This window comes from Oncorhynchus mykiss, chromosome 23 (genome assembly GCF_013265735.2).
Source record: "Oncorhynchus mykiss isolate Arlee chromosome 23, USDA_OmykA_1.1, whole genome shotgun sequence".
NCBI classification, from domain to species: domain Eukaryota; kingdom Metazoa; phylum Chordata; class Actinopteri; order Salmoniformes; family Salmonidae; genus Oncorhynchus; species Oncorhynchus mykiss.
Genome location: NC_048587.1, coordinates 50,593,673 through 50,611,166, shown reverse-complemented (window position 1 = coordinate 50,611,166; position 17,494 = coordinate 50,593,673). Strand labels below are relative to the sequence as shown.

Genomic DNA, 17,494 nt, shown 5'->3' with positions numbered 1-17,494 from the left:
CGCTTAATAGTCCAGAAATGACGGTATTCATATTTTATTTTATGGTTGTCCCAATGTGCCACGGGTTGTGTTTTAAACCAATAAAGCCCTTGGGAGCGAGTTGCTCTGCCACAATATCAGATATTTTTTCAGAGGCCGTTGTTATATGATGGCATTCAGTTGTATGTATATTGTAATAATAACATATAAACTTGAGTTTTGGTCATGACTTGGAAATTGCTGGAAACTATCATGGCGGGAGAAATTGTGTTCAGATATCAGTTTTAACCTGATCAATGATAATTGTCTTCCATTTTGAGAAACATAGTCATACTCTTAATGAACATTCTGTTTTCATCTATTGTCAGTTCATGTTTAATTCTGTAGGGTTTTGTTATGTTATTTTATGTTGGTTTATTTTTCAGTTTGAGTCCATGTGAAGTAGCACTGTCTTCAACCATTGAGAGTGGTGATTGATTTGTATGTATCCTCAGAGATGGGGTGTAATTGTAAGTTAATAAAATACTTTTGTGTAGCTAGTATTCTCATGTGTTTGGTGTATCTTCATTATGTTAATGCTTTGTGCACCTTTTTTTTAAGTCCGGTGACAACGCCTCCAACCACTGGGCCAACCCTAAGTTTGCATTATTAAGTGGATGTGAAAGACCACAAGCCTTGGGTAAATGTTATGACGACTTGGTTAGCCACACAGGTGTGGGCTTCAATGAAATGTAATTGTATGGTTACACCAATGACTGACTACTGGTTACGCTGAGCTCCTGTGCAGAGCAGCCTTTGGTCCACTGACTCTCCCAGTGTGGGCGGTCATACCCTGCCCAGTGTGATATGTGTTGCTAGGATACGGTATGCTGCTACTTTTGTGTTGCGTTGAGAGTGGGGGAAATCCAAACATTTGAGGGTACGGCAGGGAGTTTTGACGCTTAATTTCATAATCTTATATCCTCAAGAGGAAAGGTAAGAATATTTCATTATGATTTCGGTTTATTGACAGTCGTTTGATTCGAACATTCAAAACAACAAGAATGCCATGTTAGATAATATAGCTAACGTTACATGATACTCTGGCTCAAGTGATGCTTGATTAACCGTTAACGTTATCTAGCTAACGTTAGCTACCCATGCATCGTCCGGCTGGCAAAAGTTAGCTAGCTACTAGTAATGTTAGTCAGCTAACGACAATGTTAGCACACTTTGAACTCCCCCCAAATAGATATCTCTTGTAAATGTGGCTACTTAGGCTAACCACCATGAGTTGGTTACATTGTAAAGTTAACCGAGACAAAGCTAGCAAACTGACACACATGTTGATTGATTGGAAGCTCGTCATTCACCAGTTTGGTTGACATTGCCACCTTGCAGGTAACCTCCCCTCCCCTTTTGAATAGGGTTAATTATTTTCACCAAGAGCAGTTACTGTAACCCTGTACGGTGTAATATACATCCAGTCACTGCACCTTTTTCTATTGTTCGTGTTAATTCCATCATCAGGTGAACTAATCCTAGACTTGTGTTGGTAGATAAACAAGTAGGCCCATAGCCTAACCTGAATCTATCCTCTCTCTCCAATCTATGTCCCGATAGCACTCACAATGGAGATAGTTCATGTGTACACCAAGAAGCGCAATGAGTTTGGGCGACAGTGTAATTTCTCTGATCGGCCTGCTGAGTTGCATGTGGACATCCTCCCTGATCCTTCTCTGGCATCCAACTTCATTGAGAGAGACCCTTGCGATATTCCCATACAGTGCACACAAGAGATGTCCGAGCATGAGGTGAACATTGTAGACTAACACCCTGTAACATAAAAATGTACGACAAGTAAATAGATTTTATCATTCCCTGGTACGTGTATTATCATTTATTACACAACCTAAACATTTCACAAGACTTGAGCAACACACACCAATTTTAATTGGGTATGTTGAGTGTCATGATATCAGAAAAGTTTGTGTTAGATAAAAACAGCTTCTGCATCATTATGAGATAATAAGCAGCATCTGGCAGCCTATGTACATTTCACTCCAACACTATTTATTCAGACTGTCTGTAACCAGGCCACTACAGCCGTGTGTGAATCCTGCCTGGCCCTTTCTTTGTAGGTGAACACTGAGCGCTTTGAGTCAGACACCAGGGGGATAAACCATGTGGAGGGAGGCTGGCCCAAGGACGTCAATCCTCAGGAGATGGAGCAGACCATCCGCTTCAGAAAGAAAGTGGAGAAAGATGAGCATTATTTCAGCACAATCATGCAGCTGGGCAGTGTGAGTGTGTCCCTAAATCTACATTGCTCCAGACTAGGGGTGTTAACTGACCGTAAATCTACATTGTCCCAGACTAGAGGTGTTAACTGGTCCTAAATCTACTGTACATTGCTCCAGACTAGAGGTGTTAACTGGTCCTAAATCTACTGTACATTGCTCCAGACTAGGGGTGTTAACTGGTCCTAAATCTACATTGCTCCAGACTAGGGGTGTTAACTGGCCGTAAATCTACATTGCTCCAGACTAGGGGTGTTAACTGGCCGTAAATCTACATTGCTCCAGACTAGGGGTGTTAACTGGCCGTAAATCTACATTGCTCCAGACTAGTGGTGTTAACTGGCCGTAAATCTACATTGCTCCAGACTAGGGGTGTTAACTGGTCCTAAACCTACATTGCTCCAGACTAGGGGTGTTAACTGGTCCTAAATCTACATTGCTCCAGACTAGAGGTGTTAACTGGTCCTAAATCTACATTGCTCCAGACTAGGGGTGTTAACTGGTCCTAAATCTACATTGCTCCAGACTAGGGGTGTTAACTGGTCCTAAATCTACATTGCTCCAGACTAGGGGTGTTAACTGGTCCTAAATCTACATTGCCCCAGACTAGAGGTGTTAACTGGCCGTAAATCTACATTGCTCCAGACTAGGGGTGTTAACTGGTCCTAAATCTACTGTACATTGCTCCAGACTAGGGGTGTTAACTGGTCCTAAATCTACATTGCTCCAGACTAGAGGTGTTAACTGTCCGTAAATCTACATTGCTCCAGACTAGGGGTGTTAACTGGTCCTAAATCTACGGTACATTGCTCCAAACTAGAGGTGTTAACTGGTCCTAAAGCTACATTGCTCCAGACTAGATGTGTTAACTGATCCTAAATCTACTGTACATTGCTCCAGACTAGATGTGTTAACTGGTCCTAAATCTACTGTACATTGCTCCAGACTAGATGTGTTAACTGGTCCTAAATCTACTGTACATTGCTCCAGACTAGAGGTGTTAACTGGCCGTAAATCTACATTGCTCCAGACTAAAGGTGCTAACTGGCCCTAAATCTACGGTACATTGCTCCAGACTAGGGGTGTTAACTGGTCCTAAATCTACATTGCTCCAGACTAGAGGTGTTAACTGGTCCTAAATCTACAATGCTCCAGACTAGGGGTGTTAACTGGCCCTAAATCTACGGTACATTGCTCCAGACTAGAGGTGTTAACTGGTCCTAAATCTACATTGCTCCAGACTAGAGGTGTTAACTGGTCCTAAATCTACATTGCTCCAGACTAGGGGTGTTAACTGACCCTAAATCTACATTGCTCCAGACTAGAAATGTTATAACTGACCCTAAATCTACATTGCTCCAGACTAGGGGTGTTAACTGGTCCTAAATCTGGCGCAACTGTACATTGCCGTAAATCTACATTGCTCCAGACTAGAGGTGTTAACTGGTCCTAAATCTACATTGCTCCAGACTAGGGGTGTTAACTGGTCCTAAGTCTACATTGCTCCAGACTAGAGGTGTTAACTGGTCTTAAATCTACATTGTTCCAGACTAGAGGTGTTAACTGGTCCTAAATCTACTGTACATTGCTCCAGACTAGAGATGTTAACTGGTCCTAAATCTACATTTCTCCAGACTAGATGTGTTAACTGGTCCTAAATCTACTGTACATTGCTCCAGACTTGATGTGTTAACTGGTCCTAAATCTACTGTACATTGCTCCAGACTAGAGCTGTTAACTGGTCTTAAATCTACATTGCTCCAGACTAGAGGTGTTAACTGGTCCTAAATCTACTGTACATTGCTCCAGACTAGGGGTGTTAACTGGTCCTAAATCTACATTGCTCCAGACTAGGGGTGTTAACTGGTCCTAAATCTACATTGCTCCAGACTAGAGGTGTTAACTGGTCCTAAATCTACTGTACATTGCTCCAGACTAGAGGTGTTAACTGGTCTTAAATCTACATTGCTCCAGACAAGAGATGTTAACTGGTCCTAAATCTGGCGCAACTGTACATTGCTCCAGACTAGGGATGTTAACTGGTCCTAAATCTACCAGACTAGGGGTGTTAACTGGTCCTAAATCTGGCGCAACTGTACATTGCCGTAAATCTACATTGCTCCAGACTAGAGGTGTTAACTGGTCCTAAATCTACATTGCTCCAGACTAGGGGTGTTAACTGGTCTTAAAATCTACATTTCTGCAGAGTAAGGGTGTTATAACTGACCCTAAATCTACATTGCTCCAGACTAGAGGTGTTATAACTGACCCTAAATCTACATTGCTCCAGACTAGATGTGTTAACTGGCCCTAAATCTACGGTACATTGCTCCAGACTAGGGGTGTTAACTGGTCCTAAATCTACATTGCTCCAGACTAGAGATGTTAACTGGTCCTAAATCTGGCGCAACTGTACATTGCTCCAGACTAGGGGTGTTAACTGGTCCTAAATCTACCAGACTAGGGGTGTTAACTGGTCCTAAATCTGGCGCAACTGTACATTGCTCCAGACTAGGGATGTTAACTGGTCCTAAATCTACCAGACTAGGGGTGTTAACTGGTCCTAAATCTGGCGCAACTGTACATTGCCGTACATCTACATTGCTCCAGACTAGAGGTGTTAACTGGTCCTAAATCTACATTGCTCCAGACTAGGGGTGTTAACTGGTCTTAAATCTAAATTTCTGCAGAGTAAGGGTGTTATAACTGAACCTAAATCTACATTGCTCCAGACTAGGGGTTTTGACTGACCCTAAATCTACTGTACATTGCTCCAGACTAGAGGTGTTAGCTGGTCCTAAATCTACATTGCTCCAGACTAGGGGTGTTAACTGGCCCTAAATCTACAGTACATTGCACCAGACTAGGGGTGTTAACTGGTCCTAAATCTACATTGCTCCAGACTAGAGGTGTTAACTGGTCTTAAATCTACATTGCTCCAGGCTATAGGTGTTAACTGGTCCTAAATCTACATTGCTCCAGACTAGGGGTGTTAACTGGTCTTAAAATCTACATTTCTGCAGAGTAAGGGTGTTAACTGGTCTTCAAATCTACATTTCTGCAGAGTAAGGGTGTTATAACTGGCCCTAAATCTACATTGCTCCAGACTAGGGGTGTTAACTGGTCTTAAAATCTACATTTCTGCAGAGTAAGGGTGTTATAACTGGCCCTAAATCTACATTGCTTCAGACTAGGGGTTTTGACTGACCCTAAATCTACTGTACATTGCTCCAGACTAGGGGTGTTAACTGGTCCTAAATCTACATTGCTCCAGACTAGGGGTGTTAACTGACCCTAAATGTACATTGCTCCAGACTAGGGGTGTTATCTGGTCCTAAATCTGCATTGCTCCAGACTAGAGGTGTTAACTGGTCTTAAATCTACATTGCTCCAGACTAGGGGTGTTAATCGGTCCTAAATCTACTGCACATTGCTCCAGACTAGGGGTGTTAACTGGTCCTAAATATACTGTACATTGCTCCAGACTAGGGGTGTTAACTGGTCTTAAATCTACATGTCTGCAGAGTAAGGGTGTTATAACTGACCCTAAATCTACATTGCTCCAGACTAGGGGTTTTGACTGACCCTAAATCTGCTGTACATTGCTCCAGACTAGGGGTGTTAACTGGTCCTAAATCTACATTGCTCCAGACTAGGGGTGTTAACTGGTCTAAAATCTACATTTCTGCATAGTAAGGGTGTTATAACTGGCCCTAAATATACATTGCTCCAGACTAGGGGTGTTAACTGGCCCTAAATCTACTGTACAATGCTCCAGACTAGGGGTGTTAACTGGTCTTAAATCTACATTGCTCCAGACTAGGGGTGTTAACTGGTCCTAAATCTACATTTCTGCAGAGTAAGGGTGTTATAACTGACCCTAAATCTACATTGTCCCAAATACATGTATTAGCTGCTACAGTAGTTTAATAGATGGAGAGAATAACCAGTTCTGAAAGGGAGAGGTGTAGAGAATAACAAGTGCTCCTTTCCATCTCTTATCAGAGCCCTCCTCTGTTCCTCCCATTCTAACACAGAATATGGAGCATTGCATCAAACAAAACAATGCCATCAACATCTACCAGGAGTACTTTGAAGAGGAGGAGGTGGTGGAGGAGTCCGAGGAGCAGCCCTCAGCCAAAACCATCAATGTTTTCAGGTGCCTCCCTGACTTCTATTAACCTATCGTTCAACAGTGTTAGACTTGCATAACAACAACAATGGTTGTAGTTATTGCCCTCATAGAATCCATTAATGATGATATTGTTATTTAAGGCTATATTACCAGTGTCTGGTGTCTCTCTTAAGTTAGTGGAACAAAAACTTATTATATGGGACAATATGTTTTTGAGAAATATAATATATATACAGTGTAGAGGTTGACCGATTAATCGGAATGGCCGATTTAATTACGGCCGATTTCAAGTTGTCATAACAATCGGTATTTGTGGACACCGATTTGGCCCAATTTTTTTTGACACCTTTATTTAACTAGTCAAGTCAGTTAAGAACACATTCTGATTTTCAATGACGTCCTAGGAACAGTGGGTTAACTGCCTTGTTCAGTGGCAGAATGACAGATTTTTACCTTGTCAACTCGGGGATTCATTTTTGCAACCTTCCGGTTACTAGTCCAACGCTCGAACCACCTGCCTTACATTGCACTCCACGAGGAGCCTGCGTGGCAGGGTGACTACCTGTTACGCGAGGGCAGCAAGAAGCCAAGGTAAGTTGCTAGCAGTCTTAAAATAGTCACTAGTTAACTACACATGGTTGATGATATTACTAGTTTATCTAGTGTGTCCTGCGTTGCATATAATCGATGCGGTGCTTGTTAATTTCTCATTGAATCACAGCCTACTTCGACAAACAGGTGATGATTTAAAGAGCGCATTTGCGAAAAAAGCACTGTCGTTGCACCAATGTACCTAACCATAAACATCAATGCCTTTCTTCAAAATCAATACACAAGTATGAATTTCTTATAACTAGGGAAATTGTCACTTCTCTTGCGTTCCGTGCAAGCAGTCAGGGTATATGCAGCAGTTTGGGCCGCCTGGCTCGTTGTGAACTGCGTGAAGTCCATTTATTCCTAACAAAGGCCGTAACTAATTTGCCAGAATTGTACATAATTATGACATAACATTGAAGGTTGTACAATGTTACAGCAATATTTAGACTTAGGGATGCCATCCGTTAGATAAAATACGGAACGGTTCCGTATTTCACTGAAATAATAAACATTTTGTTTTCGAAATGATCGTTTCCGTATTTGACCATTTTAATGACCAAAGGCTCGTATTTCTGTGTGTTATTATGTTATAATTAAGTCTGATTCGATAGAGCAGTCTGACTGAGTGATGGTAGGCACCAGCAGGCCCGTAAGCATTCATTCAAACAGCACTTTCATGCGTTTGCCAGGAGCTCTTCACAAGCACAGCGCTGTTTATGACTTCAAGCCTGTCAACTCCCAATATTAGGCTGATGTAACCGATGTGAAATGGCTAGCTAGTTAGCGGGGTGCGCGCTAATAGCGTTTCAAACGTCACTCGCTCTGAGACTTGGAGTAGTTGTTCCCCTTGCTCTGCATAGGTAACGCTGCTTCGAGGGTGGCTGTTGTCGATGTGTTCCTGGTTCGAGCCCAGGTAGGAGCGAGGAGAGGGACGGAAGCTATACTGTTACACTGACAATACTAAAGTGCCTATAAGAACATTCAATAGTCAAAGGTATATGAAATAAAAACCGTATAGAGAGAAATAGTCCTATAATTCCTATAATAACTACAACCTAAAATTTCTTACCTGGAAATATTGAAGACTCATGTTAAAAGGAACCACCAGCTTTCATATGTCCTGAGCAAGGAACTTAAACGTTAGCTTTCTTTCATGGCACATATTGCACTTTTACTTTTTTCTCCAACACTTTGTTTTTGCATTATTTAAACCAAATTGAACATGTTTCATTATTTATGTGTGGCTAAATTGATTTCATTGATGTATTATATTAAGTTAAAATAAGTGTTAATTCAGTATTGTTGTAATTGTCATTATTACAAAAAATAAAATAATAATAGACCGATTAATCGGTATCGGCTTTTTTTGGTCCTCCAATAATCAGTATCGGCGCTGAAAAATCATAATCGGTCGTCCTCTAATACAGTGCATTCGGAAAGTATTCAGACCTTTTCCGCAATTTGTCACGTTAGTCTTATTCTAAAATGGATTACATTGTTTTCCCCCTCAATCTACACACAGTACCCCATGACAAAAGATAAACGGGCTTTTAGAAATTTTTGCAAATGTATTAAAAATAAAAAACAATACCTTATTTACATAAGTATTCAGACCCTTTGCTATGAGACTCGAAATTAAGCTCAGGTGCATCCTGTTTTCATTTATCATCCTTGAGATCTTTTACAACTTGATTGGAGTCCCCCTGTGGTAAATTCAATTGATTGGATATGATTTGGAAAGTCACACACCTGTCTATATAAGGTCCCACAGTTGACAGAGCACGTCAGAGCAAAAACCAAGCCATGAGGTTGAAGGAATTGTCCGTAGAGCTCCAAGACAGGATTGTGTCAAGGCACAGATCTGGGGAACTGTACCAACAAATGTCTGCAGCATTGAAGATTCCCAAGAACACAGTGGCCTCCATCATTCTTAAACGGAAGAAGTTTGGAACCACCAACTCTTCCTAGAGCTGGCTGCCTGGCCAAACTGAGCAATCGGGGGAGAAGGGCCTTGGTCAGGGATGTGACCAAGAACCTGATTGTCACTCTGACAGAGCTCCAGCTCCAGAGTTCCTCTGTGGAGATTGGAGAACCTTCCAGAGGATAACTATCTCTACAGCACCACTCCACCAATCAGGCCTTTATGGTAGAGTTGCCAGACAGAAGCCACTCTTCAGTAAAAGGCACATGACAGCGCGTTTTGGCACCTAAATGACTCTCAGACCATGAGAAAGAAGATTCTCTGGTCTGATGAAACCAAGATTGAACTCTTTGGACTGAATGCCAAGCGTCACGTCTTTAGGAAACCTGGCACCTTCCCTACGGTGAAGCATGGTGGTGGCCGCATCTTGCTGTGGGGATGTTTTTCAGCGGCAGGGACTGGGAGACTAGTAAGGATTGAGGGAAAGATGAACAGAGCAAAGTACAGAGAGATCCTTGATGAAAACCTGCTCCAGAGCACTCAGCACCTCAGACTGGGACTAAGGTTCACCTTCCAACAGGACAATGACCATAAGCACACAAAGCAGGAGTGGCTTCCGGACAAGTCTATGAATGTGCTTGAGTGGCTCAGCCAGAGCCCGGACTTGAACCCGGTCGAACATCACTGAAGAGACCTGGAAATAGCTGGACAGCGACACTCCCCATCCAATCTGACAGAGCTTGAGAGGATCTGCAGAGAAGAATGGGAGAAACTCCCCAAATACAGATGTGCCAAGCTTGTAGCGTCATACCCAAGAAGACTTGAGGCTGTAATCGCTGCAAAAGGTGCTTCAACAAGGTACTGAGTAAAGGGCCTGAATACATAGGTAAATGTGATATTTACCGTTTTTTATTTGACATGAATTTGGAAAGACTTATAAAAATCTGTTATTTCTTCATCATTATGAGGTATTTTGTGTAGATTAATGATAAAATCCATTTTAGAATAAGGCTGTAACGTAACAATGTGGAAAAAGTCAAGGGGCCTGAATACTTTCTGAATGCACTGTACATATGTTTTTAGTTAAATGTATTTGTTTTCTTTTCATTTTGAAAATATAATGAATTGAAAGTTATTGGTTAATGTAAAAATAGAAATGTACAGATTTTAAGGTTGTCTCATTAGATTTGGGGTGGGGTCGCTAGAAATTCTTATGAAAGAAATGGGGTCCCCACAAATTCTGTCTGAAAAAATGGGGTCCCCACTACTTTAAGTGGTTTTACATCGCTGTTGTGTTTTGATCTTCCAGAGACCCGAACGAGATAAAGCGCACTGCCACTTGTCTGTCCTGGCATCCCGATGGCAGCTGTAAACTGGCTGTGGCCTACTCTTCACTAGGGTTCCAGAACATCTCTCCAGACATGAGCTATGACTCATATATATGGGACATTGGTAGGTGTAATACTTCCTGTTTTATTTTTATTTTAGCTATTAGACTCAACATCTGTTTTTAATTTATCCCAAAAACATTACTTACCCCAGGATACTTCAACTGGTGACTATCAGGGAGAATGAAGTAAAAGGAACACTGTTTCTGCGTAAATCTATATATTTCATTTGATATTTCTCTTTCTAACAGAGTGACTATCATTGCAATAGCTGTCACAATGAGACTAACACATTTTCCGCCCTAATTGGTTGTTCAGAAAATCAATGTAAACTACGATGTCTAGTAATCAATTGAATCCCGTCTGTTGCATCTTCAGAGAATCCCAATAAGCCAGAGATGACCCTGAAACCGGTCTCTCTACTGGTCTGTCTGGAGTACAACCCCAAAGACTCTCACATCCTGGTCGGAGGCAGCTACAATGGCCAGATCGGTGCGTCCTTCAACAGCACAATGTTCTCTCCTTTTATTCTCCAGAGAGTGTCATGGTTCCTGTCAGCTCGGTAGCTGTACAGAACATTGGGGGTATGGTCAGGCCATCATCTTACTCTGACTGTCTTTCATCCTTTTTATTTTCTGTTTGTCCCATTTACCCCAGGATCGTACTGTTTAAAGTTAATATTCCGTTTTTTTCTATTGGAAATGTCATAATGCTTTGAGTTACGTAAGTCCAGGTCTGGATGTGTTTGTGTGGATGCTCCCTTATTTACACATTGAAGTATATTGCCTCAGGATATTGTTCAGGCTTTGACAGCTCAATATGAAATTCAGAAATTAAGTTGTGTGTTATATGTGCTTGTGTAAGATTTGGGTTAAATTCCATTTAAATTCCAGTCAATTCGGAAAGTAAACCAAATTCCTATGCCAAATGTTCCTAATTGAAGAGAATTGGGATTTCAGTGTACTTCCTGAAATGAAATGGAATTGACCACCAACTCTTGTGTGTGTGTGCGCACCCGCTTTCATGTGTGTTTGTGAATGTACACTAAGTAAAATGTCTTTGTCTGAGCAGCTTATTGGGACACTCGCAAGGGGAGCCAGCCGGTGGAAATGTCCACAATAGAGCACAGCCACAGAGACCCTGTCTACAAAGTCATCTGGTTGCAGTCAAAGACAGGAACCGATACCTTCTCTGCATCTACGGACGGCCAGGTGAGCCAGACCTACAAATTAAGCAATAATGATTTGATTTGATTAAAGGCCTTTGTCACCTTAACCTTTCTCAAGCCAAGCAGGCACAATAGGTCAGGGAAGCACAAAATGCTCATGGGCAGTGAAGTCTGATACTCTTGGTCTGGGAGGGGTACACTTTCTCTGACCTTAAACTACCATTTGGCCATACCCAGAAGTTATGTAATAATATGTCTATTGAAGGCAAGTAGACTGAGTTGACCCCTGTTCTCTGTCTATAAGGTGCTGTGGTGGGACATCCGTAAGATGAGTGAGCCCACAGAGAGGCTGGTACTGGACCCCAACAAAAAGGGCAACCTGGACAATGCCTTGGGGGCAATCTCACTGGAGTTTGAGACCACTATGGTGAGGAGGATCTCTAGACTGGACTATCACTTTGTTGTTTCACTGTTGATGAATTAGGAGTATGGATCAGCCTAACATATTATTGTATCACCTGGAGTAGGAGATCCAGTATATTATTTATTTGTACAAAAGTAAGACCTACAATTGAACATGATGTTTTCTCTTCTTATTCAGCCCACAAAGTTTATGGTAGGGACAGAGCAAGGGCTGGTGGTCTCCTGTAACCGCAAGGCCAAGACCCCGGCAGAGAAGATAGTGTGTACGTACAGCGGTCATCACGGCCCAATCTACGCCCTGCAAAGGAACCCTTTTTTCCCCAAGAACTTCCTGACCGTAGCCGATTGGACAGCCCGCATCTGGTCCGAAGACATCAAGGAGTCGTCCATCATGTGGACAAAGTAAAGGGTCCCTCTGAAACATAAAGCAGATGATATAGCTACTTCACAGATAGATTCAAAGTCTTTTTAGGATCTGATAGATTCATAACACTCTTTAGGTTCTAATACACATAAGCAGTGATTTGGCATACAACTCGCCTCCTGTAATATTGACCTATTGTAAAATGACCCCTGTTGGTTGCCATAGATACCATATGGCCTATCTGTCAGATGGCTGCTGGAGTCCAGTACGACCCTCTGTGTTCTTCACCGTCAAAATGGACGGGACGCTAGACGTTTGGGACTTCCTCTTCAAACAGAACGACCCCACCCTCAGTCTAAAAGTATGTCCCTTGAAACACCTGTCTGTATTCTCAAAACACTTTGTCCAGCCTTCACTCAACACCTGCCAGGCCTAAATGACCCTGGGAAACCCTGTTCTGTTGTGTTGGGTTGTTATCGTTGGTAGAATTCTTGTATGGTCATGCCAAAGAAAATGTCCACCATCGGATAGACAATGAAGTTCTATTGTATTCTAGGTGTGTGATGAGGCTCTGTACAGCCTGCGGGTGCAGGATAACGGGCGCTTCCTGGCCTGTGGCTCTCAGCTGGGCACTGCCACCCTGCTGGAAATCTCCCCAGGGCTGTGTACCCTCCAGAGGAACGAGAAGGCCCTAGCCACTGCGGTGAGAGAGACCCTCTACCTCAGAACATCCATCTCTGCCCTAGCCTGGTCCCAGATCATTGTGGTGTGACATTGACCATAGGAGTTGGCCAGACAACACAAACAGATCTGGGAACAGGCTACCCCTGCCCTGCTCTATTCTACTATTTTCTCTCCTCACCTATCTATACTATTGGATTGACTCTGTGTCTTTGGTCAGATGTTTGAGCGGGAGACCAAACGGGAGAAGATCTTGGAGGCGCGACACCGTGAGATGCGTCTGAAGGAGCGCAGCCGCTCGGAGCAGAGCAAGGACGAGGACACCAAGGAGGGAGACGGAGAAGAGAGCGTCGAGGAGCTAGCAACTCGCACGGAGGCAGAGTTCTATGAGATAGTAGAAGCTGAGCTGAAGAAGAGAGCTAAGGAGCAAGAAAAAAAGGTTAGAAGGGATTGAGTGAAAAGAAAACATTCTGAACTTCCTTCAGGTTGATAACTTTTTACTAATCCAATCAGTTTTCCACATTGATTCAACTTCATCCATTGATTTTTGTTGTTGAAATAATGTGAAGCAATGTTGATTCAACCAGTTTGTGCCCAGTGGGTTTTTATTAATCTGTTTATAAACTCAGCAAAAAAAGAAACGTCCCTTTTTCAGGACCCTGTCTTTCAAAGATAATTCATAAAAATCGTCAAACTTCACAGATCTTCATTGTAAAGGGTTTAAACACTTTCCTATGCTTGTTCAATGAACCATAAACAATTAATGAACACGCACCTGTGGAACGGTCGTTAAGACACTAACAGCTTACAGATGTTAGGCAATTAAGGTCACAGTTATGAAAACGTAGGACACTAAAGAGGCCTTTCTATTGACTCTGAAAAACACCAAAAGAAAATTGCCCAGCTCATCTGCGTGTTACTTAGGCATGCTGCAAGGAGGCATGAGGACTGCAGATCTGGCCAGGGCAATACTTTGCAATGTCCGTACTGTGAGACGCCTAAGACAGCGCTACAGGGATACCGGATGGACAGCTGATCTTCCTTGCAGTGGCAGACCGTGTAACAACACCTGCACAGGATCGGTACATCTGAACATCACAGCTGTGGGACAGGTACAGAATGGCATCAACAACTGCCCGAGTTACACCAGGAACGCACAATCCCTCCATCAGTGTTCAGACTGTTCGTAATAGGCTGAGAGAGGCTGGACTTAGGGCTTGTAGGCTTGTTGTAAGGCAGGTCCTCACCAGACATCACCGGCAACAACGTCGCCGATGGGCACAACACCCACCATCGCTGGACCAGACAGGACTGGCAAAAAGTGCTCTTCACCGACGAGTCTCGGTTTTGTCTCACCAGGGGTGATGGTCGGATTTGCATTTATTTTTCGAAGGAATGAGCCTTGCACAGAGACCTGTACTCTGGAGCGGGATCGATTTGGAGGTGGAGGATCCGTCATGGTCTGGGGTAGTGTGTCAGAGCATCATCGAACTGAGCTTGTTGTCATTGCACGCAATTTCAACGCTGTCCTCCCTCATATGGTACCCTTCCTGCAGGCTCATCCTGACATGACCCTCCAGCATGACAATGCCACCAGCCACACTGCTCGTTCTGTGCGTGATTTCCTGAAAGACAGGAATGTCAGTGTTCTGCTATTGCTAGTGAAGAGCCCGGATCTCAATCCCATGGAGTACTTCTGGGACCTGTTGGATCAGAGGGTGAGGGTTAGGACCATTCCCCCCAGAAATGTCCGGGAACTTGCAGGTGCCTTGGTGGAAGAGTGTGGTAACATCTCACAGCAAGAACTGGCAAGTCTGGTGCAGTCCATGAGGAGGAGATGCATTGCGGTACTTAATGCAGCTGGTGGCCACACCAGATACTGACTGTTACTTTTGATTTTTAATTTTGACCCCCCCCCCCCCCCCCCCCCCCCCTTTGTTCAGGGACACATTATTCCATTTCTGTTAGTCACATGTCTGTGGAACTTGTTCAGCTTATGTCTCAGTTGTTGAATCTTGTTTAAATATTTGTATGAACATAACATGTTAAGTTTGCTGAAAATAAATGCAGTTGACAGTGAGAGGACGTTTCTTTTTTTGCTGAGTTTATGTCTTATGACTGAATTAGTTGGCTATTTCAGTAGCATAACAAACATCACCAGCCTGTAATGGCATTCATCTGGCAATACATTTACATGAGGTGGCCTATATACAGCATGAACTTAGACACTATGTTCTGTGCACCATGGCGGCTCTGATGATCTTATAGTTGATCATGTGTGGATGAAGTATAACTACATGGGTTTGTCTCATCTGAGTGTCAATATTTTTTTTATTTATTTTTTTTTTATTTTACCTTTATTTAACCAGGCAAGTCAGTTAAGAACAAATTCTTATTTTCAATGACGGCCTGGGAACAGTGGGTTAACTGCCTGTTCAGGGGCAGAACGACAGATTTGTACCTTGTCAGCTCAGGGGTTTGAACTCACAACCTTCCGGTTACTAGTCCAACGCTCTAACCACTAGGCTACCCTGCCTCCCTGCTGTGATAGTAATTCAGCTGTATCTAGAGGGCAGGTTTTCTTGCCTGCAGTGCAGGCCATAATTGAACTCTCTCCCGTGAAGATGTTTGAGAACTTCAGGACAATAGCTGGAGAGAGGCTCATGTCAGAGTGACAAGTTATATCAAAGAGTTACATTTCCTGTTTGATATACGTTGTCAATGGTTTATACATTTAGAGGGGGCTGGTGAGGAGGTCCGGATTTTGTTTAAAAGCTAAGTATGACACAGTTGACAACTGAGTAAAATCAAAATGTTTATTTTTTGACTGAAGTCATTGCTGATCTCCTCCTGCCTGTATAACATCACCACCTGTCAAATGTAGCTGCACCTCTTTGTCCAAGGGTAACAAATTGCCCCTTGTTTTGGTCCAGTGCCCCATTTAAGATTGGGGACTATTAAAAGCTACTGTTAGCTCGTCTAGAGAAAGAAAACTCAACCTGTAAATCTGACTGTAAATTTCCAAATGCAATTTTTTCCCCCAGTAATGATGGAAATATTTTATAATAAGAAAATAGGAATGAATTAAATAGATTGTTGGTATTTTTGTACCTTTCCGTGACGTTAAAAAGCTATGTATACTTCTAATGTAATTGTCAATTACTTACAGATACATACAGTAGATTCTGTGCTCAAACTGATGCTGTAATATCATTGTGTCGCCCCTCTCAGGAGAAAGACGTGTGTGAAGAGAAAGAAGTCTGAGACAGAACACCTTAACAACACCATGTTTCACATGCTGTTTGAAATGTAATCTTGAATCAATCGAATAAAAACAGCAAGGTATTTTTTATTAACAGAGAAATAGACGTTCTCAGTGAGTCATGCAGAACTCATTAACAGGATTGAGGTCCTGTTTAATTATTGTTATTTATAAATCATTATTAGAGTTTTCTTCATTGATTAAAGGAAATGTATTTAGCTGTGTCTTGGGATTTTGACATTTGTTTCCTTTGTAGAAATCATGACGGCGGGGGGCACATTGTATGAAATTAGTCATATGCCAAGCCTCAATGAATGTCAGAGAGTCTTGGATTGTAGTTATTTGTGTGCAATTTCAAGAGCACAGTACAGGCTGCACAGTCTGACTCATTAATTATAACAGTGACTCATTCAAAGTGAGTGCAGTGTGACATTGAAGACCTTGTTGAGGATAGAGGGAAAGGACCCATAGATGGACCATTACATTCCAGATTTGGGATGGAGATGCTTTTGGTTGGTATGCAGTTTCACCCAAGTACCCCTGACTGCAGTGTGCAATTCGGGCTGGGCTCAATGTGGGCGGAGTCAAACGTTTGACTCCGCCCATGTTTTACCCAGACAATTTTTTTTGTGCTGTCCATCGGAGGTTTGACGGTCACACTGAATACAAACGTATTTCATTAGAAATATTATATAAAGTGGTACCAGCAGATGTGTTGTAACACTTTGCTTCAGGACAAGCTACTGATATTGTTGCAGTGAACAACAGACTTGTTATGTTTGTCATGTACTGTTCAAATTGTGTTGATAAATGTTATAACTTTGTAATATTATTTCATTGAGCATATATATACAGTTACTACCTATCCTGATTTATAATGCCATTTACTTTCCTCATGAGAATGGAGACAGACTATACCATATAGACATACTGGCAAGCTGAATGTGCTTTGTACATTAAGTTATACTAGCTCCAGTAAAGAGATCAGAGACTCGGGTGACTTCTATGTCAACTTTACTAAACAACATAACACAATTGAAACAATTAACACAGTAGACAAGGCATACATTGAAGAAACACAGAAAATCAACGATCAAATTGATTACATAACTGTACATGTAAACCTAGGCTTACTGCTCAAGTAGGCAAATTTGTCCAAATAAGATTCCCTCATTGTGAGCAATTAGATAGCTCACGTGCAAATGAGTGCTAAATTAATGCTATGCTAGCATTGGTGGTAGCAGGTCATATAAAAATATGCCACTGCACTGGTATAACATGAATATTACAAAGTACA

The 17,494-nt window shown here is 42.3% G+C and overlaps 1 protein-coding gene across 2 annotated transcripts; it reads left to right on the top strand.

Annotated features, from left to right (window-relative positions):
• The first annotated feature begins 735 nt into the window (after positions 1-735).
• Positions 736-16,421, top strand: dnai2b (dynein, axonemal, intermediate chain 2b). Of its 2 annotated transcripts, XM_036960748.1 has the most exons (13): positions 737-954; positions 1,582-1,772; positions 2,100-2,261; positions 6,296-6,417; positions 10,221-10,363; positions 10,678-10,791; positions 11,371-11,510; positions 11,772-11,894; positions 12,069-12,292; positions 12,480-12,615; positions 12,811-12,957; positions 13,156-13,374; positions 16,167-16,421. In XM_036960748.1, the coding sequence occupies exons 2-13, from the start codon at positions 1,590-1,592 to the stop codon at positions 16,197-16,199; spliced, it is 1,746 nt and encodes a 581-aa protein (XP_036816643.1). In that variant the 5' UTR covers positions 737-954; positions 1,582-1,589; the 3' UTR covers positions 16,200-16,421. The 2 variants fall into 2 exon arrangements, with proteins under 2 accessions (XP_036816644.1, XP_036816643.1); XM_036960749.1 differs by lacking the exon at positions 1,582-1,772 and having other exon boundaries at positions 736-954.
• The last annotated feature ends 1,073 nt before the right edge of the window (positions 16,422-17,494 follow it).